The sequence below is a fragment of the Pristiophorus japonicus genome, chromosome 15 (assembly GCF_044704955.1).
Source record: "Pristiophorus japonicus isolate sPriJap1 chromosome 15, sPriJap1.hap1, whole genome shotgun sequence".
Lineage (NCBI taxonomy): Eukaryota > Metazoa > Chordata > Chondrichthyes > Pristiophoridae > Pristiophorus > Pristiophorus japonicus.
Window position 1 is genome coordinate 139,116,927 of NC_091991.1, and position 26,427 is coordinate 139,143,353.

Genomic DNA, 26,427 nt, shown 5'->3' on the forward strand with positions numbered 1-26,427 from the left:
CACTTGGTCCCAGAGGCACGACCCATTCACCACAAGGCTCGAGCGGTAACTCACATGATGAGAAAGAGTGGAAATCGAACTGGACAGGCTGCAACGCAAGGGCATCATCTCCCCAGTGGAATTCAGCGAGTGGGCCAGCCTGATTGTTCCAGTACTCAAAAGTGATGGCACGGTCAGGATTTGCGGCGATTATAAAGTAACTATTAATCGTTTCTCACTACAGGACCAATACCCGCTACCTAAGGCAGACGACGTATTTGCGACGCTGGCAGGAGGCAAGACATTCACCAAGCTCGACCTGACTTCGGCCTACATGACGCAGGAGCTGGAGGAGTCTTCGAAGGGCCTCACCTGCATCAACACGCACAAGGGACTGTTCATCTACAACAGATGCCCATTTGGAATTCGGTCGGCTGCAGCGATCTTCCAGAGAAACATGGAGAGACTACTCAAGTCGGTACCAGGATGACATATTGGTCACGTGTCGGGACACCGTCGAACACCTACAAAACCTGGAGGAGTTCCTCCAGCGACTGGATCGCGTAGGGCTGCGGCTGAAGAGGTCGAAATGCGTCTTCATGGCAACAGAAGTGGAGTTTTTGGGGAGAAAGATCGCGGCGGACAGCATTCGGCCCATAGACGCCAAGACAGAGGCTATCAGGAACGCGCCCAGGCCACATTACGTCACGGAGCTGCGGTCGTTCTGGGACTCCTCAACTATTTTGGTAACTTCCTACCGGGGTTAAGCACCCTCTTGGAGCCCCTACATGCATTATTGTGTAAAGATGAGAATTGGGTGTGGGGAAAAAAACAAGTAATTGCTTTTGAGAAAGCCAGAAACATTTTATGCTCCAACGAGCTGCTTGTATTGTATAACCCGTGTAAAAGACTTGTGCTAGCATGTGATGCGTCGTTGTACGGAGTCGGGTATGTATTACAACAAGCTAACATTGCGGGGAAGTTGCAACCTGTCGCCTATGCCTGCGCCTGCAGGAGCTTGTCTAAGACCGAGAGGGCCTACAGCATGATTGAGAAAGAGGCATTAGCGTGTGTGTTCGGGGTAAAGAAAATGAATCAGTACCTGTTTGGCCTCAAATTTAGCTGGAAACTGATCACAAGTCCCTCATATCCCTGCTCGCTGAAAACAAGGGGATAAATACTAATGCCTCAGCCCGCATAAAAAGGTGGGCACTCGCGCTATTAGCGTATAACTATGCCATCCACCACAGGCCAAGCACCGAGAACTGTGCGGATGCTCTCAGTCGGCTACCATTGCCCACAGTGGGGGTGGAAATGGCGCAGCCTGCAAACTTGTTGATGGTGGTGCAGCCCGCAGACTTGTTGATGGTCATGGAAGCATTTGAAAATGATAAATCACCTGTCACAGCCCGCCAGATTAGGACTTGGACCAGCCAAGATCCTCTGCTGTCCATTGTAAAAAAACTGTTTACTGCATGGGAGCTAATCAAGCCGCTCCAGCGGCGAAAGGACGAGCTGTCCATTCAGGCAGACTGCCTGGTGTGGAGTAACCGCAGAGTGCTATCCAAAAAGGGCAGGGAGACATTCATCTCGGATCTCCACAGCACACACCCGGGTATAGTAATGATGAAAGCGATAGCCAGATCCCACGGGTGGTGTCCCAGTATCGACTCTGACTTAAAGAGTCCTGTGTACGGCAATGCTGCGTGTGTGCTCAGTTGAGCAACGCGCCCAGAGAGGCACCACTAAGTTTGTGGTCCTGGCCTTCCAGACCATGGTCGAGGATCCATGCCGACTATGCGGGCCCGTTTCTCGGTAAAATGTTCCTGGTGGTGGTGGATGCTTTTTCAAAATGGATTGAATGTGAAATAATGTCGGGAAGCACCGCCACCGCCACCATTGAAAGCCTGAGGGCCATGTTTGCCACCCACGGCCTGCCTGGCATACTGGTCAGTGACAACGGACCATGTTTCACCAGTGCTGAATTCACCTCGGCCCCGTTTAAACCAGCCTCCAATGGGCAGGCAGAGCGGGCAGTACAAACAATCAAACAGAACCCTAAACGAGTCACAGAAGGCTCACTCCAAACCCGCCTGTCCCGAGTACTGCTCAGCTACCGCACGAGACCCCACTCGCTCACAGGGGTGCCCCCAGCTGAGCTACTCATGAAAAAGACACTTAAAACCAGACTCTCGCTGGTTCACCCCAACCTGCATGATCACGTAGAGAGCAGGCGGCAGCAACAAAATGTAAACGATGGTCGCGCCACTGTGTCACAGGAAATTGATCTGAATGATCCTGTGTATGTGCTAAACTATGGACATGGTCCCAAGTGGATCGCGGGCACGGTGATAGCTAAAGAAGGAAGTAGGGTGTTTGTAGTCAAACTGGACAATGGACAAATTTGCAGAAAACACCTGGACCAAGCGAGGCTGCGGTTCAGACTGCCCTGAACAACCCACAGCAGGCACCACCTTTTTCGAGCTCACAACGCACACCCAAAGGATCAACGACAGCACCCCAAACCAGGAAATTGAACCCATCACGCCCAACAGCCCAGCAAGGCCAGGCTTACCCAGCAGCCCTGCAGGGCCAACAACATGCCAGCCCATCGAGGGCACAGCCAACACACCAGAACAGACATTTGTACCGAGGCGGTCCACCAGGAAAAGAAAGGCTCCTGACCGCCTCACCTTGTAAATAGTTTTCACTTTGATTTTGGGGGGGGGCGGCGGCGGGTAATGTTGTGTATCTGTAAAGCATGCACTCCCATGTTCCGCCACCAGGGAGCGCATCCCCTGAAGTCCCAAGGGATCCCAGCATCCCTTGGGAGCACAGTATATAAGCCAGCCCCCAAGGCCTGTACCTCACTCTGGAGTGTCTTAATAAAGACCGAGGTCATAGCAGTGCATTTGGAAAGAGGTAATATGATGGGTCCAAGTCAGCATGGATTTGTGAAAGGGAAATCATGCTTGACAAATCTTCTGGAATTTTTTGAGGATGTTTCCAGTAGAGTGGACAAGGGAGAACCAGTTGATGTGGTATATTTGGACTTTCAGAAGGCGTTCGACAAGGTCTCACACAAGAGATTGATGTGCAAAGTTAGAGCACATGGGATTGGGGGTAGTGTACTGACATGGATTGAGAACTGGTTGTCAGACAGGAAGCAAAGAGTAGGAGTAAATGGGTACTTTTCAGAATGGCAGGCAGTGACTAGTGGGGTACCGCAAGGTTCTGTGCTGGGGCCCCAGCTGTTTACACTGTACATTAATGATTTAGATGAGGGGATTAAATGTAGTATCTCCAAATTTGCGGATGACACTAAGTTGGGTGGCAGTGTGAGTTGCGAGGAGGATGCTGTGAGGCTGCAGAGCGACTTGGATAGGTTAGGTGAGTGGGCAAATGCATGGCAGATGAAGTATAATGTGGATAAATGTGAGGTTATCCACTTTGGTGGTAAAAACAGAGAGACAGACTATTATCTGAATGGTGACAGATTAGGAAAAGGGAAGGTGCAAAGAGACCTGGGTGTCATGGTACATCAGTCATTGAAGGTTGGCATGCAGGTGCAGCAGGCGGTTAAGAAAGCAAATGGCATGTTGGCCTTCATAGCAAGGGGATTTGAGTACAGGGGCAGGGAGGTGTTGCTACAGTTGTACAGGGCATTGGTGAGGCCACACCTGGAGTATTGTGTACAGTTTTGGTCTCCTAACCTGAGGAAGGACATTCTTGCTGTTGAGGGAGTGCAGCGAAGGTTCACCAGACTGATTCCCGGGATGGCGGGACTGACCTATCAAGAAAGACTGGATCAACTGGGCTTGTATTCACTGGAGTTCAGAAGAATGAGAGGGGACCTCATAGAAACATTTAAAATTCTGACGGGGTTAGACAGGTTAGATGCAGGAAGAATGTTCCCAATGTTGGGGAAGTCCAGAACCAGAGGTCACAGTCTAAGGATAAGGGGTAAGCCATTTAGGACCGAGATGCGGAGGAACTTCTTCACCCAGAGAGTGGTGAACCTGTGGAATTCTCTACCACAGAAAGTTGTTGAGGCCAATTCACTAAATATATTCAAAAAGGAGTTAGATGAGGTCCTTACTACTAGGGGGATCAAGGGGTATGGCGAGAAAGCAGGAATGGGGTACTGAAGTTGAATGTTCAGCCATGAACTCATTGAATGGCGGTGCAGGCTAGAAGGGCCGAATGGCCTACTCCTGCACCTATTTTCTATGTTTCTATGTCACTGTTACTTTAACCTCCCTGTGTGCAGTCTCATCTGTGTTAGGGACACAATAGTATTTACAACCTCTGTTTGAAACTAAGTGAAAGCAAGAAGAACCGGAGGGAAAATTGCCACAGATGCTTTGCCGTGTGTTTGATCTTTTAACCAAAAACAAATTCTGGTTACTTTCACTGTCTTAATTTTTTTTTCTGAGGAATTTCATTCCCAGTAACTTTCCATTAGAGAAAGCAGGGCTTACAAACAGCAAGTCTTGGCATAGTTTGTAAATGGCCAGTCTTGCTTTCAATCATAAACATTCCTAAAAATTGCATGCATAGCTTGCTGGCTTGAGTCTCCTCACCTAATAGTAACCTCAAGGCTCAGGCTTGTCACATCGGCACAGGTTTATATCTACATTCACAAATGGAAAACAGTGTTACAGATCTTTAAAACACAGGCCTAAAAATTTGGCCGCACAGTGCCCGCCATTTTTCAGGCATTAGATGGGCTACAATATGGCAAGCAGGAAGCACATGCTCATTACGAACAGAACGTTGAAGCCAGCTGAGAGCACAGAAGGATGTGGAAAATTTGAACTGGTCTATAAATTCTGGCTCTGAAAGCGAAGGTTTGTTCTATGTTGTCCTTTTTTTAAAAAAATTCTCAGGATGTGGGTGACACCAGCAAGGACACGTTTATTGCCCATCTGTAGGTGCTCTGAGGACATTAAGAGTCAACCATGTAAAGTCGGACTAGATTCACTTGTAGGCCAGAACAGGTAGGGGTGGCAAGTTCCTTTCCCTGATGGACATTAGTGAACCAATTGGATCTTTACAACAATCGCATAGCTTTTATGGTTATTTTATCTGCTGCCAATCCACAAATCACCAGAGATACGGAATTTATTTTATCAACTTGCATTTGAGGATTTGTACTTAGAACCTCTAGATGTCTAGAGGTTGGTTACCTTTTCAAATCCCTGTGGTCTGAATAGCTGAATTTTACCTCTTTTTATTTGTTCCTGGGATGTGGGCGTCACTGGAAAGGCCAGCATTTATAGCCCATCCCAAATTGCCCTTGAGAAAGTGGTGGTGAGCTGCCGCCTTGAACAGCGGTAGTCTGTGTGGTGAAGTAATCCACAGTGCTGTGAGGGAGGAAGTTCCAGGATCTTGACCCAGTAACAATGAAGGAACGGTGATAGTCAGGATGGTGTGTAACTTGGAGGAGAACTTGCAGGTGATGTTGTTTCCATGCGCCTGCTGCCCTGGTCCTTCTAGGTAGAATTCTCATGGGTTTGGGAGGTGCTGTCGAAGAAGCCTTGGCGAATTGCTGCAGCGCATCTTGTAGACGGTACATACTGCAGACATGGTGCGCCAGTGGTGGAGGAAGAGAATGTTTAAGGTGGTGGATGGGGTGCCAATCAAGCGGGCTGCTTTGTCCTGGATGGTGTTGAGCTTTTAGAGTGTTGTTGGAACAGCACTCATCCAGGCAAGTGGAGAGTATTCCATCACACACCTGACTTGTGCCTTGTAGATAGTGGAATCGGGGTATCGGGGTGAGACACACACCACAGAATACCTAGCCTCTGACCAGTATTTATGTGGTTGTTTCTGAGCAATGATGACACTCAGGACATTGATGGTGGGGGATTCAGTAATGGTAATCCAATTGAATGTCAAGGGATGGTGGTTAGACTCCAGAGGCGAGACATCTGGTTGGATAGCGCCCACAGGGATGCTAAACGGTTTGCAGCTCCGAACGCCAACATTTGCTCTGCAAATTCAGTATGCCTGTACCGGCAGCACTGAGAAGTTAGAGGCTGCCCAACATTAGCGCCTTAGGAACCCACCAACCAAATTTCTAGCCCTAGGTTTTGCTGCATGCGGGCATGGACTGCTTCATTGTCTGAGGAGTTGCGAATGGAACTGAACACTGCAATCATCAGTGAACATCCCCATTTCTGACGTTATGATGGAGGAAAGGTCATTGATGAAACAGTTGAGCCTAGGACATCACCCTGAGGAACTCCTGCAGTGATGTCCTGGGGCTGGAATGATTAACTACCACCATCTGCAACCATTTTTCTTTGTTCTAGGTATGACTGCAGCCAGTGGAGAGTTTCCCCCCTGATTTCCAGAGACTTCAATTTTACTACGGTTCTTTGATGCCACACTTGGTCAAATGCTGCCTTGTTGTCAAGGACAGTCACTTTCACCTCACCTCTGGAATTCAGCTCTTTTTTCTGTGTTTGGACCAGGGCTGTAATGAGGTCTAGAACCCAGTGGTCCTGGCGGAACCTAAATTGAGCATCGGTGAGCAAGTGCTGCTTGATAGCACTGTTGATGACACTGATTTATTGAGAGTAGACTGATGGGGCGGTATTGGTTGTATTGGATTTGTCCTGCTTTTTGTGGACAGGATGTACCTAAGCAATTTTCCACATTTTTGGGTAGAGTTGTATGCCAGTGTTGTAGGTGCTTGGCTAGAGGCACGGCTACTTCTGGATTACAAATTTTCAGCATGACAGCCGGGATGTTGTCAGGCCCCATAGCCTTGGCTGTATCCAGTGCGCTTAGCTGTTTCTTGATATCATTTGGAGTGAATCGAATTGGCTGAAGACTGGCTTCTGTGATGATGGGGACCTCAGGAGGAGTCCGATATGGATCATCCCCTCGGCACTTCTGGGTGAAGATGGTTGTGAATGCTTCAGCCTTGTCTTTTGCACTTACGTGCTGGGCTTCGCCATCATTGAGGATGGGGATGTTCATGGAGCCTCCTCCTCCCGTTAGTTGTTTAATTGTCCACCACCATTCATGACTGGATGTGGCAGGACTGTAGAGTTTTGATCTGATCCTTTGGTTGTGGGATCACTTAGCTCTGTCTATAGCATGCTGTTTAGCATGTATGTTGTCCTGTGGTGTAGCTTCAACAAGTTGGCACTTCATTTTTAGGTACGCATGGTGTTCCTCCTGGCATGTTCTTTTACAACACTCATTGAACCAGGGTTGGTCCCCTGGTTTGATGGTAATGGTAGTGTAAGGGATATGCTGGGTCATGAAGTTACAGATTGTAGTGGAATAGAATTCTGCTGCTGCTGATGCCCCACAGTGCCTCATAGATGCCCAGTTTTGAGCTGCTAGATATGTTCTGAATCTATCCCACTTAGCACGGCATTGGTGGCACACAACATGATGGAAAGTGTCCTCTGCGAAGATGGGACGACTTCTCCACAAGAACTGTGCGTTGGTCACTCCTACCAATACTGTCAAACAGGTAGATTGGTGAAAACGAGGTCAAGCTGGTTGTCTTACCACCTGCTGCAGGCCCAGTCTGACAACTATGTCCTTCAGGACTCGGCCAGCTCGGTCAGTAGTGCTGCTGTTGAGCCACTCTTGGTGATGGACATTGAAGCTCCCATCCAGAGTACATTCTGTGCCGTTGCTATCCTTAGTGCTTCTTCCAAGTGGTGTTCAACATTGAAGGAGTACTGATTCATCAGCTGAGGGTGGGTGGGAGATGATAATCAGGAGGAGATTTCCTTGCCAATGTTTGGCCTGATGCCATGAAACGTCATGGGGTCTGGAGTCAATGTTGGGTACTCCTGGGGCCACTCTCTCCCGACTGTAAACCACTGTGCCGCCATTTCTGGTGGGTCTGTCCTGCCGGTCAGACAGGACATACCCAGGGATGGTGGTGGAGGAATCTGGGACATTGGCTGAAAAGTATGATTCTGTGAGTATGTTGTTTGACTAGTCTTTCGGACAGCTCTCCTAATTTTGGCACGTCCCCAGATGTTAGTGAGGAGGACTTTGCAGGGTCAACTGGGCTGGATTTGCCTTTGTCGTGTCCAGTGCCTACGTCGATACATGGTCTGTATGGTTTTATTCTTAGTGTACTTTTTAGCGGTTTGGTACAACTGAATGGATTACTAGACCATTTCAGAGGGCAGTTAAGAGTCAGTCACATTGCTGTGGGTCAGGAGTCACATATAGTCCAGACCAGATAAGGACGGCAGATTTCCTTCCCTAAAGGACGTTAGTGAACCAAATGGGTTTTTATGACAATCCGGTAGTTTCATAGTCACCATAACTGACACTTGCTTATTATTGCATATTTATTTAATTAACTGAATTTAAATTCCCCAACTGCATGGTGGGATTTGAACTTAAGTCTGCAGATCATTAATCCAGACCTCTGGATTATTAGTCCAGTAACATAACCACTATGCTACCATACCATAAGACCACTTCACAACTCACAAGATAGCCACGATCTTATTTACCTTGGCAAGGCCGTGGTGGGCAATGTTGGTGGCGGATCCCGCTGCTAGCTCCATCCTGCCGTGTAAAATGACGTTCCATTGGTTGGGCCTGTTTAGCCAGCTCAGCGTGTTACCCGGCCCAATTAGAAAAAGCGGGTCTGGTGATGTTGTTTCATGACGCGTCATCAATCGATTTCCTTAAAGGGACCATGGCCACATTTGTCTTGACATTTGTGCTGTCAGTGTTCTACAGCATTGAGGTGCTGCAAACATTAACAATCACTGCACAGAGGTGCAAGACTCCCTCCATAAGCTTATGGAGGAGGTCACAGCATACTCTTCCCTTCCCATGGGCAGAAGAGACCTCTCCGGAGATCAGCACAGCCTGGTTGCACTTTGCAGAGGAGGGTACACGCAGAGATGTGGTCAGGAGGAGCTGGGTGCAGTGTCGCAAATGTTTCAGTTATCTCAGTAAATCACGAAACATTAGTACAAAGCCACTCAACCTCATCCTGCTGTGCCTCTCATCACATCCCCATCACTCTGCCTTCCCTACCCGATTCCTGCACATCCTTATTCTCACTAACTTACCTTGCACCTCCACCCATTCCTCTCTATCTATATTATCACATCCCCATCTCACTAGCCATCCATCACACTCACCCTCATCCTCCTGCAATCATACCAACTAACAACACACAAGGGTAGGCACTTGGGTGTTTTATGTAATGTTCATGTAAAGTTTCTGTTAATGTGGTATCAAACATTGAAACCTTTATTTTCAACACTTGTGTTCTTGGACAGATTTGTTTGCATCTTTGGAAGTGGCTTAGTGACTGGTAGTGAATGGTCAGACATAAGGGTACCCAGCACAATGGTGATGAGTGTGAACGAAATGGCTTGGGCATTGTAGGGATGCTTTATGGTATTGGTGTGGCGTGGTGCCAACCTGGGACATCATGTGGCAGCATCAAGTGAAGTAAATCTGGCCATGGTGACGCTATCCCTGGCCTTCCGGGCAGCAATGTGGTTTGCAGAGAAGATTGATGTTGTTGGTGCTGCTGGTGTGCCTGGTGCTGCTAATGTTGAAGCTGATCGTGGTGAGATTTTGAGGACCAAGGTGAGAGAGTATAAAGTGCATCCATGTTGATGGAACAGATGGCAGGTGAAGTAGAGATGACAGAAGCATTCTGTCAATGAGGTGAGAGTGGACAGGGGAAAGCCTGCAGAATGTGTGCTGGAAATGGAGTGAGGAGCAGCTTCTGCCAGAGGAAAGTGAATCAGTCAGGTGGGAGCTTTTATTGTACATTTGAAGCTGTCAAGTAATCAGCTGGAGCAATGGCCACTGAACTCAAGCCACAGCTTGACAGCTGTGGTCTACGCACAGTGGGGATCCCGTGGTCATAAAGTTAAAGACAAAAGGTAAGTGAAAAAAGGCTGTGAAGCATCAGATAGACCCAACATTGAAAAAGGTATGTGGTACTGGGTTTACAGCGGGGTCCTGACCCGCTATGAAAAAAAAACATTTTCCCACCCGAACCGCCATCGATCCTGCCCGCTAATTCCCTGCAAAATTCCAGCTTTAGTGTCTAGCCCTTGTATGTCAGCCATGGCTCAGTGGTAGCACATTTGCCTCTGAGCCCAAAGGTTGTGAGTTCAAATTCTGTTTGCAAATTGGCTGCTTTGTTTCCCTACATTACAACACCAGCTATGCTTCAAAAGTACTTCTTGGCTGTGGTTGTGGAATTCTTGAGGTTGTGGAGTGTGCTATATCAATGCAAACTCTACCTTTCTTTTCTACCATACTCACTCATTAAGTAATATTTATATCACCTAGAAATTTATAAGTGATATCTCACAAAAGGCATAACTAATATCATTCCAATGATTATACATTCAGTGTTGAGAATTGGTGCTCCTAAATTCTATTGTAAAAACTTGGATAAAATGTCAGTAGTCAGAATGCAATATTTGATAATATTTATAAAATATTTGAAATGAATCTCTGTTAAAAGTGTAAGTTCCGTCATGCGGGGTCATGTGCAAGTGATGTCATAATGTGTTTTGCTATGTTTATAAGTAACTGAAATAAGGTTTAACAAACACTTTTGCATGAAGACTTCACCCTTTGAACTGAATGTAATAGTGTCAGGCCTGAGGCTTTAGTCCCAGGCTTGAGGATGTATGGTGGTTATAATTTAAATTATAATTTTCCAACATTCTATTGACTCTGGATCAGTTCCTATGGACTGGAGGGTAGCTAATGTAACACCACTTTTTAAAAAAAGGAGGGAGAGAGAAAACACGGAATTATAGACCGGTTAGCCTGACATCGGTCGAGGAGAAAATGTTGGAATCAATTATTAAAGATGAAAAAGCAGTGCATTTGGAAAGCAGTGACAGGATTGGTCCAAGTCAGCATGGATTTATGAAAGGGAAATCATGCTTGACAAATCTTCTAGAATTTTTTGAGGATGTAACTAGTAGAGTGGACAAGAGAGAACCAGTGGATATGGTGTATTTGGACTTTCAAAAGCCTTTTGACAAGGTGCCACACAAGAGATTAGTGTGCAAAATTAAAGCACATGGCATTGGGGGTAATATATTGACGTGGATAGAGAACTGGTTGGCAGGCAGGAAGCAGAGAGTTGGAATAAACGGGTCCTTTTCAGAATGGCAGGCAGTGACCAGTGGGGTGACGCAGGGTTCAGTGCTGGGACCCCAGCTATTTACAATATGCATCAATGATTTAGATGAAGGAATTGAATGTAATATCTCCAAGTTTGCAGATGACATTAAGCTGGGTGGCGGTGTGAGCTGTGAGGAGAATGCTAAGAGGCTGCAGGGTGACTTGGACCGGTTAGGTGAGTGGGCAAATGCATGGCAGATGCAGTATAATGTGGATAAATGTGAGGTTATCCACTTTGGTAGCAAAAACAGGAAGACAGAATATTATCTGAATGGTGACAGATTAGGAAAAGGGGAGGTGCAACGAGACCTGGGTATCATGGTACATCAGTCATTGAAGTTTGGCATGCAGGTACAGCAGGCGGTGAAGAAGGCAAATGGCATGTTGGCCTTCATAGCTAGAGGATTTGACTATAGGAGCAGGGAGGTCTTAGTGCAGTTGTACAGAGCCTTGGTGAGGCCACACCTGGAATATTGTGTTTAGTTTTGGTCTCCTAATCTGAGGAAGGACGTTCTTGCTATTGAGGGAGTACAGCGAAGGTTCACCAGATTGATTCCTGGGATGGCAGGACTGACATATGAGGAGAGACTGGATCAACTGGGCTTGTATCCACTGGAGTTTAGAAGAATGAGAGGGCATCTCATAAAAACGTATAAAATTCTGACAGGATTGGACAGGTTAGAGGCAGGAAGAATGTTCCCGTTGCTGGGGAGTTCCAGAACCAGGGGTCACAGTCTAAGAATAAGGGGTAAGCCATTTAGGACTGAGATGAGGAGAAACTTCTTCACTCAGAGAGTGGTTAACCTGTGAAATTCTCTACCACAGAAAGTTGTTGAGGCCAGTTCGTTAGATATATTCAAAAGAGAGTTAGATATGGCCGTTACGGCCAAAGGGATCAAGGGGTATGGAGAGAAAGTAGGAAAGTGGGAAAGTTGAATGATCAGCCATGATCTTATTGAATGGCTATGCAGGCTCGAAGGGCCGAATGGCCTGCTCCTGCACCTAATTTCTATGTTTCTATGTTATTCTGTAGGTGCTCTAATAAAGCAGTGTATTTACATGTATATGGAAAAGAAGGTACTTGCTGGGTCAACATGCCATTTTTAAGTGCATACCAAAGTGGAAACTGATGATACTATTCCAGAATGCGTGTAATATTCAGGCGTTGTGCAGCATTCAGTATCTGTATATATTCACAACACAGCAGGCAGCTTGTTCTGAAAAACAATTGAATAACCTGTTTCCATTATGTACTGAACAAGTTGCTTTTTACCCCATATTTTTATCTATTTGGTGCAGCTGTAAGTAACCATAATGATGTCAGATTTAACCTTATTATAATTGCTTCATGTTCCACATGTTTTTATCTCTTCTAATATATACAAAAAGATAAAATAAAATGCCATTACAATTGTCTTCTGTACTTACCATCGAGCTTACCTCAGAGGAAGTGCCTGGTAACTACAAAAGCAAAGGATGTGAGAGATGCCTAACCTACTTAAGGAAGAGAACTCCTGCTGCAGTAGTATTCTTGATAGCCATTACTCTACATCACATTGAAATGGAGCTGATACAAGCTAACAAAGGCTTATAGTAGTGTAAATACACTGGATATCTAGTATTGATAAACAATTGCACTGGCTTGGAATGATTTTAAATTTAAGTTATTGATGGCGAAATGGCATTTAGAATGGATTATTACAGTTGAAGGGCTGTGTGTGATGGGTTGAAAGGCCTCCCCTGTCCTGAGAATGGCACAAAGCATTGCTCCCCCGAACCCTGTAAGTGGAACGATAGGATGTGCATTTGCACTTAATTATTTCAATGAAGAGGCATTCATAGAGGACAGGGAAAAGGTCACCTGGTTTCCCTCTTGACTAGGTTTGATGCAGCAAGATGCCAAAAAGAGGGAAAAGGAAACAAGAACCTTTTCTTTTTTTTTTAAATGTAAATGTTTGGATTTTTAAATAATTGGTTCTAAAGTTGATCAGATAAATAATGTAATGCCAGCAATCTCTTAGAGGAATCATGTTAAAGACATGTTGAAGCTAGGAAAGGGTTAATATTCTTTAAGATGCTGTATACCTCTCCGTTTCTCTGCAGAGCAGCAGTGTGACTGTAGGGTCCCTGTATCAGTGCTGTAAGTGTAATTATGTTTGAGCAGGGCCCACTATCTCTCATCAGAGGGAGCTGTTGAGGCGGCAGCTATGTGAAAAATCCTACAGTGAACATTCGAGCCATGTCACTCACTCTCAATTTGTTTGGACATGATTAGCTCCATCTCTTCTAGGAGCTTTTTGGCATTCTGTGGTGTAGATGTTGGCTGTTGAAGGACGTTGTGCAGAGAGGGCCTGGATCGGCACTGCCTTGCAAGCTCTCCTCAGTGCTTGTGAGTGCTTGTGCTTCTGTCTGAGTGCTGGGAGAGGCAGAGAATTCTTGCCTGGTGTGTGTGCAGCAAGCTCAAGGTTGTATATGGATAGGAGCTCTCTGCTTCAGCTCATACAGGAGCAGGTCAGTATGTCTTTAGTCACCCTCCCACACTTGGATCATCTCATTCCAGAGTTCTCATCTTTCATTATTCTGAATGCCATCTCATATTAATGAATCACAAGCCACATCTTACATTTTATCTGTCTGGTTGAATAATTAGCTAATATCAGGGCAATGTGAACACGAGCTCAGGGAAGCGAATGCAAAAATGTAGGAAAGCAAGATGAGACTCAGAAAAATCAAAAGTGAGAGGGAAGTCAGAGAGCAGGTTATTAAACTCATAGCACTTTACTCAGAAAGGAAGAGGATAAAGGGAGGAGGGAAGTCCTGAATTAGAAAATGATAAAAAGGAAAACCGCTAAAAATTAAATGAAAGGGTAAGACCCTTAGATACACGGAATGAAAATAACTTAGGAAGGGAGTGAGAAATAAGAGGTGAGGGTAAGAAAGGAAAGAAATCAAAAAGAGAAAGCCAAGCAGAGAATACAGTGCAGCAACAGAGTGATGGAGAAAATTTAGGACAGGAGAGCAGTCAACTGCAGCTACTCAGAGAGTCACAACTCTTATAATAATACGATTTTGGAACTGGTCATAAATAGTGTCTTATTCAATTGTAAATTAACTTCTACATTAACTAATAGATATGGTTTTCTGGGAATTGAACAGAAATGAATAAAAACCTGCTTTATCTATAACCATGGTGCCCATTTCTTTTAACTCAACCCTGTTAGTTCTAAATTCCCATAACATGACTGTGCTTTTGCCTTGATATTATTTTACAATCTGTACAGTGTATTATACATTCCTATTTTATATTATCTTTTAAAAGAGGGTCATGCTAATGATTATTAAACAAGACATAACAATTACAAATTAGACTAACCAAGCTATAAGTAAAATTATTTTATGAATCTTTTAGCTATAGATTAAAATGTTAGAAATATTGCTCTAAAAGATTCATTAATATAGTCATTGCTGATAAAAAAAAATTACTGATTTTCCAAGAAATTATATGCTTGAAACGTGACTTCTTGAGATTGATCTTTGTAAAAGGAATTTGTAATATATGTATCTTGGTTAATTTAATCACTGATGCTACAACTGAATCTATTTTTGAATGCTTGATTATGCACCATACAATTCTTACAAGAGCTGTCAATGTGTGAAAAATGACTGACAGGTTCTGGACTATTTTTCAGTAATCTATTGCATAGGTGGGTAATTGAGGACATTTGTACTCCAATCAGAGTTATGCTCTTAATAGCTATGCCTCAATCAGGAATTTTGTTTAATAGGAATGAATGAAGTGCCATTTGGCCAAGTGTAGATCTATGGAATGGGAATGAATGAGAAGTGATTTGGTTAATTAGATTTCTAGGTAATGGCTGTGAATGAGGTTTGATTTAGTCCAAAGAAATTCTATACGGGGAGAGTACATGGGAAACAATTTGGCCTTTTGAAATCTTTTATGATAGAAATGTTGGGGAAGTGACTTGGTTCATTGTAATTCTGTATAATAGGAATTGAGAGGAAATGATCATTGTAATTTCTGTCACTTTTTTATATTAATTATTGGATCATGGGCATCACGGGCAAGGCCAGCATCCCTAGATTCCCTTAAGAAGGTGGTGGTGGGCTGCCTTCATGAACCACTGCAATCCATGTGGTGAAGGTATTCTGGCAATGTTATTAGGTAGGGAGTTCCAGGAATTTGACCCAGCGATAATTAAGGAATGACTATATATGTCCAAGTAGGGATGGTGTGTGACTTGGAGCTGATGGTGTTCCCACGTACCTGCTGCCCTTGTCCTTCTAGATGATGGAGGTTGTGGGCTTGCACGGTGAGTTGTAATACAAAATTTGATTGTTTTTCTGTTATTCAAGCCCCAAAAATATGTTAGAGCCTTGCCACGTCAAAATGTCTCTGTTATTTTAAAACTAGCAGAGAGCTGCAAAGCATTTGAGGACAAGTTGTATCTTCATTGCAACAGTACTTGTTTAGACTGTTATCATCTTCTTCGTCTATAGAATCAACGCTGATGCCCTCCCTCCATCTCTCCCTCCCCTGTCTCTCCCCCACCCTCTCTGCCCCTCCCTCTCGCTCTGTCCCTCTCCCCTCTGTCCCTCTTCCCTCTGTCCCTCTCTCTCCCCCCTCTCTCTCTCTCTCTCTCTCTCTCTCTCCCTCTCCCCCCCTTCCTCCCCCGTCCTCCCTCTCTCCCCCTCGCTCCCTCTCTCCACCTCCCTCCCTCCTCTCGCCATCCATCCCTCCCTCTCTCCCTCTCTCACCCCCCCTCCCCCTCTCTCTCACCCCCTCTCTCCCTCTCTCTCCTCCCTCCCTCTCTCTCCCCCCTCCCTCCCTCTCTCTCCCCCCTCCCTCCCTCTCTCTCCCCCTCCCTCCCTCTCTCTCCCCCTCCCTCCCTCTCTCTCCCCTCTCCCTCCCTCTCTCTCCCCCCTCCCACCCTCTCTCTCCCCCCTCCCTCCCTCTATCTCGCCTCTCTCTCGCCCCTCCCTCTCCCCCTCCCTCTCTCCCCCCTCCCCCTCTCCCCCCTTCCTCCCTCTCCTCCCACTTGCACTCTTCCCCTCCCTCTCTCTCCCCCTCCCTCCCACTCCATATCCCTCCCTCCCACTCCATCCCACTCCGTCCCCCTCCCTATCCCTCCCTCTCCTCCTCCCTCCCTCCCTTCCTCTCTCCCCCTCCCTCCCTTCCTCTCTCCCCCTCTCTCCCTATTTCCCCTCCCTCCCTATTTACCCCTCCCTTCCTCCCTATTTACCCCTCCCTCCCTCCATCTTTCCCCCTCCCTCCATCTTTCCCCTTCCCCCATCTTTCCCCCTCCCTCCCTCCCTCCCTCCCTACTTACCTCCCTCCCTACCTCCCTCCCTCTCTCCTCTCTCCCCCTCCCTACCCTTTCTCTCTTCCCCTCCCTCCACACCCCCTCCCCCCCACTCTACCTCCCCCTTCTCCCTACTCTGCCTCTCCCCCTCCCTTCCCCTCCCCCTCCCTTCCCCTTCCCCTTCCCTTCCCTTCCACTCTCCCCCTCCCTTCCCTTCCACTCTCCCCCTCCCTTCCCTTCCACTCTCCCCCTCCCTTCCCTTCCACTCTCCCCCCTCCCTTCCCTTCCACTCTCCCCCCTCCCTTCCCTTCCACTCTTCCCTCCCCCCTCCATTCCCTCCCCCCTCCCTTCCCTCCCCCTCTCCCCCTCCCTTCCGTCCCCCTCTCCCCCTCCCTTCCCTCCCCCTCTCCCCCTCCCTTCCCTCCCCCTCTCCCCCTCCCTTCCCTCCCCCTCTCCCCCTCCCTTCCCTCCCCCTCTCCCCCTTCTTTCCCTCCCCCTCTCCCCTCCCTTCCTTCCCCCTCTCCCCCCCCCTCCCCTCCCCTCCCTCTCTCTCCCCCCTCCCCTCCCTCTCTCTCTTCCCCTCCTTCTCTCTATCATCTGCTGCTAGCGCCACGCGCTCCTCTCGGCTCCGCAGCAACTCTCGCGCCCATTGGCCCCGCCGCATCCACTGCTACCTCCTCGTTGGAGCAGACCCATCACTCGCTGCCTGATTGGTTGCGAGGCCAGGCGGGCCCTGATTGTCCATTGGTCATGGAACTGTCCAATAGTCCGAACCATGTGTTCCCAGTCCCCGGCCCCACCCCAGGACAGACAAAAACTGCCTATTATCATTATATAGATAATGGAAAACATTACTTTTTGTTATAACCTTTTCCCACCACAATTTTTAAATGTTGGCATTATGCCTGCCGGGTTTTTCCGTGTAGCTCTGGACCACATGACACGAAGAGACATTTTACTCAGAGCTGTCAGCACTGGGTAAATCCTAGGTGTGAGAGTTGTAGCCATATACCCAAGGCAAAGACATAATTTTCATTAAACATGACGGCCTAGAGTTTCCTCTGCATTTGTGCCCACATACACAAGTGATCTGCGCGCAAACAAATTACGTAACTTAACAAATCGCCGAATTTTGGGCGTAAATGAGTTCCGCACCTAACTACAATACACTCACGTTTCCTGGATCCTTTATGCCTGTCCATCTAACCTTCAGTCTGAATGAATCTCCACCCACAAAACTGGACGTGCCTCCTATTGTGTTCCTAACACAGATGAGACTGCACACAGGGAGGTTAAAGTAACAATGACCACAGTCTTTATTCAGACATTCCAGAGTGAGGAACAGGCTTAGGGGCCGGCTTATATACAGTGCTCCCAAGGTATGCTGGGATCCCTTGGGACTTCAGGGAATGCGCTCCCTGGTGGCGGAACATGGGAGTGCATGCTTTACAGATACACAACATCACTTCCCCGCCCCCCCCTCCAAGTGAAAGTGAAAACTATTTACAAGGTGAGGCGGTCGGGAGCCTTTCTTTCCCTGGTGGACCGCCTCGGTACAAATGTCTGTTCTGGTGTGTTGGCTGTGCCCTCGCTGGGCTGGTGTGTTGTTGGCCCTGCAGGGCTGCTGGGTGAGCCTGGGCTGTTGGGCATGATGGGTTCAATTTCCTGGTTTGGGGTGGTGTCGTTGATCCTTTGGGTGTGTGTTGTGGGCTCGAAAAAGGTGGTGTCTGCTATGGGTTGCTCAGGGCAGTCTGTGAACCGCAGCCTCATTTGGTCCAGGTGCTTTCTGCAAATTTGTCCACTGTCTAGTTTGACTACAAACACCCTACTCCCTTCTTTAGCTATCATCGCACCCACGATCCACTTGGGACCATGTCCACAGTTCAGCACATACACAGGGTCATTCAGATCACTTTCCCGTGACACAGTGGTGTGACCATCGTTTACATTTTCTTACTGCCGCCTGCTCTCTACTTGATCATGCAGGTTGGGGTGAATGAGCAAGAGTCTGGTTTTAAGTGTCCTTTTCATGAGTAGCTCAGCCGGGGGCACCCCTGTGAGCGAGTGGGGTCTCGTGCGGTAGCTGAGCAGTACTCAGGACAGGTGGGTTTGGAGTGAACCTTCTGTGACTCGTTTGTGGCTCTGTTTGATTGTACTGCCCGCTCTGCCTGCCCATTGGAGGCTGATTTAAACGGGGCCGAGGTGACATGTTTGATCCCATTGCGGGTCATGAATTCTTTAAATTCGGCACGGGTGAAACATGGCCCGTTGTCACTGACCAGTGTGTCAGGCAGGCTGTGAGTAGCAAACGTGGCCCTCAGGCTTTCAGTGGTGGCGGTGGCGGTGCTTCCCGACATTATTTCACGTTCAATCCATTTTGAAAAAGCATCCACCACCACCAGGAACATTTTACCAAGAAACGGGCCCGCATAGTCGACATGGATCCTTGACCATGGTCTGGAGGGCCAGGACTACAAACTTAGTGGTGCCTCTCTGGGCATGTTGCTCAACTGAGCATACACGCGGCACTGCCGTACACAGGACTCTATGTCAGAGTCGATACCGGGCCACCACACGTGGGATCTGGTTATCGCTTTCATTGTTACTATACATAAGAACATAAGAATTAGGAACAGGAGTAGGCCCTCTAGCCCCTCGAGCCTGCTCCGCCATTCAAAAAGATCATGGCTGATCTAGCCGTAGACTCAGCTCCACTTACCCGCCCGCTCCCCATAACCCTTAATTCCCTTATTGGTTAAAAATCTATCTATCTGTGATTTGAATACATTCAATGAGCTAGCCTCAACTGCTTCCTTGGGCAGAGAATTCCACAGATTCACAACCCTCTGGGAGAAGAAATTCCTTCTCAACTCGGTTTTAAATTGGCTCCCCCGTATTTTGAGGCTGTGCCCCCTAGTTCTAGTCTCCCCGACCAGTGGAAACAACCTCTCTGCCTCTATCTTGTCTATCCCTTTCATTATTTTAAATGTTTCTATAAGATCACCTCTCATCCTTCTGAACTCCAACGAGTAAGGACCCAGTCTACTCAATCTATCATCATAAGGAAACCCCCTCATCTCTGGAATCAGCCTAGTGAATCGTCTCTACCCTCTCCAAAGCCAGTATATCCTTCCTTAAGTAAGGCGACCAAAACTGCACGCAGTACTCCAGGTGCGGCCTCACCAATACCCTGTACAGTTGCAGCAGGACCTCCCTGCTTTTGTACTCCATCCCTCTCGCAATGAAGGCCAACATTCCATTTGCCTTCCTGATTACCTGCTGCACCTGCAAACTAACTTTTTGAGATTCATGCACAAGGACCCCCAGGTCCCTCTGCACCGCAGCATGTTGTAATTTCTCCCCATTCAAATAATATTCCCTTTTACTGTTTTTTTTCCCAAGGTGGATGACCTCACATTTTCCGACATTGTATTCCATCTGCCAAACCTTAGCCCATTCGCTTAACCTATCTAAATCTCTGTGTGCTATGGAGATTCGAGATGAACGTTTCCCTGCCCTTTTTGGGTAGCACTACACGGTTACCCCACAACAGGCAGTCTGCCTGAATGGACAGCTCGTCCTGTCGCTGTTGGAACGGCTTGATTCGCTCTTGCATTTCAATGGAGATGCTGGCCCAGCTCCCATCAGTACACAGTTTTTTACTAGGGACAGCAGAGGATCTTGGCAGGTCCAAGTCCTAATCTGGCGGGCCGTGACAGGTGATTTATCATTTTCAAACGCTTCCATGACCATCAACAAGTCTGCGGGCTGCACCACCATCAACAAGTTTGCAGGCTGCGCCATTTCCACCCCCGTGGTAGGCAATGGTAGCCGACTGAGAGCATCTGCACAGTTCTCGATGCCTGGCCTGTGGTGGATGGTATAGTTATATGCTGACATCGCGAGTGCCTACCTTTGTATGCGGGCTGAGGCATTAGTATTTATCCCCTTGTTTTCAGCGAACAGGGATATGAGGGGCTTGTGATCGATTTCCAGCTCAAATTTGAGGCCAAACAGGTACTGATGCATTTTCTTTACCCCGAACACACACGCTAATGTCTCTTTCTCAATCATGCTGTAGGCCCTCTCGGTCTTAGACAAGCTCCTGGAGCCATAGGCGACAGGTTGCAACTTCCCGCAACGTTAGCTTGTTGTAATACACACCCGACTCCGTACGACGACGCATCACATGCTAGCACAAGTCTTTTATCTGGGTTATACAATACAAGCAGCTTGTTAGAGCATAAAATGTTTCTGGCTTTTTCAAAAGCAATTACTTGTTTTTTTCCCCATACCCAGTTCTCACCTTTACACAGTAACACATGTAAGGGCTCTAAGAGGGTGCTTAACCCCAGTAGGAAGTTACCAAAATAGTTGAGGAGTCCCAGGAACGACCGCAGCTCCGTGATGTTCTGTGGCTTGGGCGCATTCCTGATAGCCTCTGTCTTGGCATCTGTAGGCCGAATGCCATCCGCCGCGATCGTTCTCCCCAAAAACTCCACTTCTGTTGCCATGAAGACGTATTTCGACCTCTTCAGCTGCAGCCCTACGCAATCCAGTCGCCGGAGGACCTCCTCCAGATTTTGTAGGTGCTCGACGGTGTCCCGACCCGTGACCAATATGTCATCCTGTAAAACCATCATGCGTGGTACCGACTTGAGTAGTCTCTCCATGTTTCTCTGGAAGATCGCTGCAACCGACCGAATTCCAAATGGGCATCTGTTGTAGATGAACAGTTCCTTGTGCGTGTTGATGCAGGTGAGGCCCTTCGAAGACTCCTGCCAACGTCGCAAATAGGTCATCTGCCTTAGGTAGCAGGTATTAGTCCTGTTGCGAGAAACGATTAATAGTTACTTTATAATCACCACAAATCCTGACCGTGCCATCACTTTTGAGTACTGGAACAATCGGGCTGGTCCACTCGCTGCATTCCACTGGGGAGATGATGCCCTTGCGTTGAAGCCTGTCCAGCTCGATTTCCACTCTCTCCCTCATCATGTGAGGTACTGCTCGCGCCTTGTGGTGAATGGGTCGTGCCTCTGGGACCAAGTGGATCCGCACCTTCGCCCCGGAAAAGTTTCCAATGCCTGGCTCAAAAAGGGAAGGAAATTTGTTAAGAACCTGGGTACATGAGGCCTCATCGACATGTGATGGTGCTCAGATGTCATCCCAGTTCCAGCGGATTTTGCCCAGCCAGCTCCTTCCAAGCAGTGTGAGGCCATCGCCCGGGACAATCCAGAGTGGCAGTTCGTGCACGGTGCCCTCATAGGTGACCTTGACCATGACGCTGGCCAGGACAGTGATAAGCTCTTTGGTGTACGTTCTCAGTTTCGTGTGGATGGGGCTCAGGGCTGGTCTGAGTGCCTTGTTGCACCACAGTCTCTCAAACATCTTTTTACTCATGATGGATTGGCTATCGCCAGTGTCCAGTTCCATGGTTCCAGGTAAGCCATTCAATTTTACATTTTGCATTATAGGTGGACATTTCGTCGAAAATGAGTGCACCCCGTGTACTTCAGCATCTGCCTCCTCTCTCTGAGGCTCGAAATTGCTTTGATCCACCATGGATCGATCTTCCTCTGCCACGTGATGGTTAGCAAGTTTTTCAGAGCTTGCAGCCTTTGAAGCGGCATGAATAGGCTGAATGGAAGCCTCCACAATGCCAACAAGGTGTGAATTGCCTTGCATTCATCCTTTGTTGGGGAATCTGGGTCACCTGAGGCCTGCTGGCAGTTGCAGACTCGTGGTTTCTGCCCTGTACATTTCTGCTCGCAAACACAGTTCCAGTTCATTTATGAACATTGCTAGCATTTGTGTGCTGAGAAATTTGTTTGGTGTTATCACTGTTGGACATAAACGCCTGTGCTATCGCAATGGCCTTACTGAGGGTCGGTGTCTCTACAGTCAAATGTTTTTGTAGGATGGTCTCGTGGCCAATGCCCAGTACAAAAAAGTCTCTCAGCATTTGCTCCAGGTAGCCATCAAACTCACATTGTCCTGCAAGTCGCCTTAGCTCGGTGACGTAACTCGCCACTTCCTGACCTTCAGATCACTGGCACGTGTTGAACCGATACCTCGCCATCAGCACGCTCTCCCTCGGGTTAAGATGCTCCTCATACGACTTATCTGTGGGTTTCACTGGAGCCAGAAGATTCTTCATGAGGCTGTAGGTCGGTGCCCCGCAGACCGTGAGGAGGACCGCTCTCCTTTTTGCAGCGCTTCCTTCTCTGTCCAGCTCATTGGCTACAAAGTACTGGTCTAACCGATCGACATAGGCTTCTCAGTCCTCACCCTCCGAGAACTTCTCCAGGATGCCCACAGTTTGCTACATCTTTGCGTTGGATTCGTATGCTTGTCGCCAGTTATTGTGTTCCTAACACAGATGAGACTGCACACAGGGAGGTTAAAGTAACAATGACCTCAGTCTTTATTAAGACACTCCAGAGTGAGGAACAGGCCTTAGGGGGCCGGCTTATATATAGTGCTCCCAATGAATGCTGGGATCTTTGGGAGATGCATGCTTTACAGATGCACAACACCTGCGACTCTCAAATGCGAGTATCCTCTAACTGCGCTTGTTCATTGGTCCCTCAACATTGTGTCTAGATTTTCAGACGCAGCAGAAAACAAAATAATTTTTCTTGTCTTTTAATGTCAATTTTTTGAGCATTTAAAAAAAATTATCCTTACTGAGACCTGCTCTCTATTGTCTGTTTCTTTTAATACATTTTTGAGGCAAAATATAAGTCACATTAAAAATTGAAAAGCTACCGTGATTGCAGATTCTTAAAAATGCTGTGTCTGATATGCATGAATGACTGTTAAATGAGTTGAAACTCATAGAAGAAATATACTGGTGTGGGTTTGGTGTTTATATGGCCCCTGATTGTTTCCACTGATTTGTGCCAATTTATACCCATTTTGAGTCTGGGCATATTCTAATGAGTTGAGAGGCTGCGTGGGCGATTTTTAACATCGGCAAAGACATCGGTCAAATGGGCACAGTTTCGGGCAAATTCTGATATAACTTCCGGGTTGTGCCTGTGGAAGAAAGTCCAGGCCGACAAGGTATTTTTCAGAGAAAGGCTTAGCCAACTGAGGTCAACAAAAACAATTTTTTTTTAACACAGAAAAAAATATCCCAATGTACTTTACAGAGGTGTAAAGAAAAAAATTGGATGTTGAACTGGAGCTTGGAGTCCCAAGTAGAGTGGCTAAATTTGCAGATGATACAAAGCTATTAAAGGTATTATACTGCCAAGCTGAACCTGATGAGATACAGGAGGATTTTAATATACTTTGGAATTGAGCAGACAGGTGGCAAGTTAAATTCAATCAAAAGAAATGCAAACTGCATTGAGGACAAAAAAATCCAAGAACAGACTATTACTTAAATTGAAAGAAAATAATGTGCATGGAACATGAAAGAGATCTAGGGGTCCTGGACGCCAATAAAGTGAAGCTATTGCAACACTGCCCAGTGGCAGTGAGTAAAACAATTCAGATGTTGGGATGAATTAAAGGCTCAATATTAAGGCAAAATAGTGAGGTAATCATGCCACTTTATAAATCATTGGTGTGACTGCACTTACAATACTGTACAGTTCTAGTCACTGCATTACAGAAAGGATATTGCAGCTCTTGAAAGGATACAAAAGTGGGCAACCAGAATGATTGAGGGAGCGGAGGGATTATGATGAGCTTATTATGATGAGTAAATTGGATGTTAACAGGGCAGTAACGGCTACAAATGGAGTAAGTAGCCTTATCACCACCCCATTAACACTGGTGATGCGGCTGGCTCCATTTTAAAAGGGGCCTACTGCTGGGTGCCCAAAGCGCCCATCTGATTCAGGTGATATGTCCCTCTTAATATGGAAATTGGGGTCCTATAACATAAATAGGACCCCCATTACGATTTTAGGTTGGAGCTATTCGGAGTCTGCGCATTGACCTCAACTGTATCTTACCTTGCTGGCGGCAGCTCTGGACGATTTTCAGTGTTTAATCTGTCGAGATGCAGGGGGACTCCTATTTCTTCTCTTCCATTGCCAAAAAGTCAAAATCTACCCATTATTTCAGTGAGAGAGTGGTAAATCTCTGAAACAGGCTGCCTAGGTGGAAGAAGATAGCGTTGATTAATTCAAATGCGAATCAGGAAGATTTCTTTCAGAAAATAATATTTGGGGTTAAGGTATATGAGTAATTTGAAACATGTAGTATGTGTAGCGTGCTTGGGAGGAACAGGTTTCTTTGGACCTATGGTTCCCAAAGCATTCCGCTGGTGGAGGTTTCCCTTGCCTCATGTCGGGGGCTGTCGTAGACTAATTAATAGAGGTTGATTGCCATAATTAGTGAACAACTCCATTATTATTGTACCATGTGACTACCAGGATTGTATAAGGCACATTTGAACTTTGGTCTTTTTTCCGCCAAGCAATTCCTATGTTTCTAACCAACAAAGGAGAGATTAGGAGGGCTGTCCAAAAGCTTGGTCAAAGAAGTGGACTTTAAGGAGGAGAGGAAGGTGGAGAAGTAGAGGGTACTTAGTAAGGGAATTCCAGAGTGTGAGCCTAGGCAGCTGTGGGGCGGGGTGGGTGTACAAGTGATCAAAATCAGAGAAATGGAGAGTCGGAAGCAGATTGTAGAGCTGGAGGAGGTTATAGAAATAGGCAAGATTGAGTGCATGATGGGATTTAAGCAGGACAATTTTTTAATTTGAGTTGTTGGGGGACTGGAAACTAGTAAAGATGAGGAAATGAGTGAACAAGTCTTTGTGCAGGATAGGATACGGGTGGCAGAATTTTGGTTGAACTGAAGTTTACACACCGTAGAGTTTGGGAGTCAGCCAAGAGAGCATTGGACTGATTTGATCTGGAGGTGACAAAGGCATATACTTAGGTTTTAGCTGGAGATAGACTGAAGTAGGGTGGAGGTGGGCAAGTTAATTAACATGTTACTGCTGATGCAGTGACTGGCATTGATATTCTTCAGTTATTGCTGAAGAGTGACAGAAAACAGCAGAGACATTGGACTAAAGCTGCGAATTACTGGCTTAATCCATGGAGGTGTGAGATTGTGCCCCGAGGGGGTTGGGCGGTGAGTTAAATCTCACGCTCACCCAACCTGGGAGTGTTGGTCATCATCATAGGCAGTCCCTCGAAATCGAGGAAGACTTGCTTCCACCCTAAAAGTGAGTCCTTAGGTGACTGAACAGTCCGATTCGGGAATTACAGTCTCTGTCACAGGTGGGACAGACCGTCATTGAAGGAGAGGGTGGGCGGGAAGACTGGTTTGCCGCACGTTCCTTCCGCTGCTTGCGCTTGCTTTCTGCACGCTCTCAGTGACGAGACTCTAGGTGCTCTGCGCCCTCTCGGATGCTCTTCCTCCACTTAGAGCGGTCTTTGGCCAGGGATTCACAGGTGTCAGTGGGGATGTTGCATTTTATCAAGGAGGCTTTCAAGGTGTCCTTGAAACATTTCCTCTGCCCATCTGGGGCTCGCTTGCCGTGTAGGAGCTCCGAGTAGAGTGCTTGTCCTGGGAGTCTTGCATCAGGCATGCGAACAATGTGGCCTGCCCAACACGGACAGTGCCTCAATGGGTCATCAAGATCCGCGGCGTGGCCCTGGACAAACGTGACCACTTTCCATACTTCGTGAGTCTATTATCATCAAGGACAGACATCGACGACGAGGTTCAACACCACCTCCAGTGCGCCAGCGCAGCCTCCGGAAGAGAGTATTTGTAGATCAGGCCCTCAAATCTGGCACCAAGCTCATGGGCTGCAGAGATACCCGCCCTCCTGTATGGCTCAGAAACATGGATCATATCGGTGGAGAAATACCACCAGCGATGTCTCTGCCAGATCCTGCAAATCCCCTGGGAGGACAGACAGGAGTGTTGGTAGGTCAGAATGAACACATAATTACTGAAGATGAACTCCATCTTCTGCATA

The 26,427-nt window shown here is 47.1% G+C and overlaps 1 protein-coding gene and 1 long non-coding RNA gene across 12 annotated transcripts in view; one reads left to right on the forward strand and one right to left on the reverse strand.

The window, feature by feature from the left end:
* The window catches only part of rhbdl1 (rhomboid, veinlet-like 1 (Drosophila)), a 452,859-nt gene that overhangs the window by 123,283 nt on the left and 303,149 nt on the right, over positions 1 to 26,427 (forward strand). The window contains exon 1 of one of the 11 annotated variants that reach the window (XM_070901003.1): positions 13,468 to 13,662. The exons of the other annotated variants lie outside the window; for them this stretch is intronic. Coding sequence (XP_070757104.1) covers positions 13,468 to 13,662 — 195 coding nt within the window. Of the gene's footprint in view, positions 1 to 13,467; positions 13,663 to 26,427 lie in introns of those variants that run through there. 11 annotated transcript variants of the gene reach the window in all.
* The window catches only part of LOC139281078 (uncharacterized), an 80,366-nt gene that overhangs the window by 3,012 nt on the left and 50,927 nt on the right, over positions 1 to 26,427 (reverse strand). Inside the window, exons 2-3 of the long non-coding RNA XR_011596817.1 lie at positions 24,443 to 24,586; positions 4,563 to 4,612 (exon numbers count right to left, since the gene is read on the reverse strand). This is a non-coding gene — a long non-coding RNA (uncharacterized lncRNA). The remainder of the gene's footprint in view (positions 1 to 4,562; positions 4,613 to 24,442; positions 24,587 to 26,427) is intronic.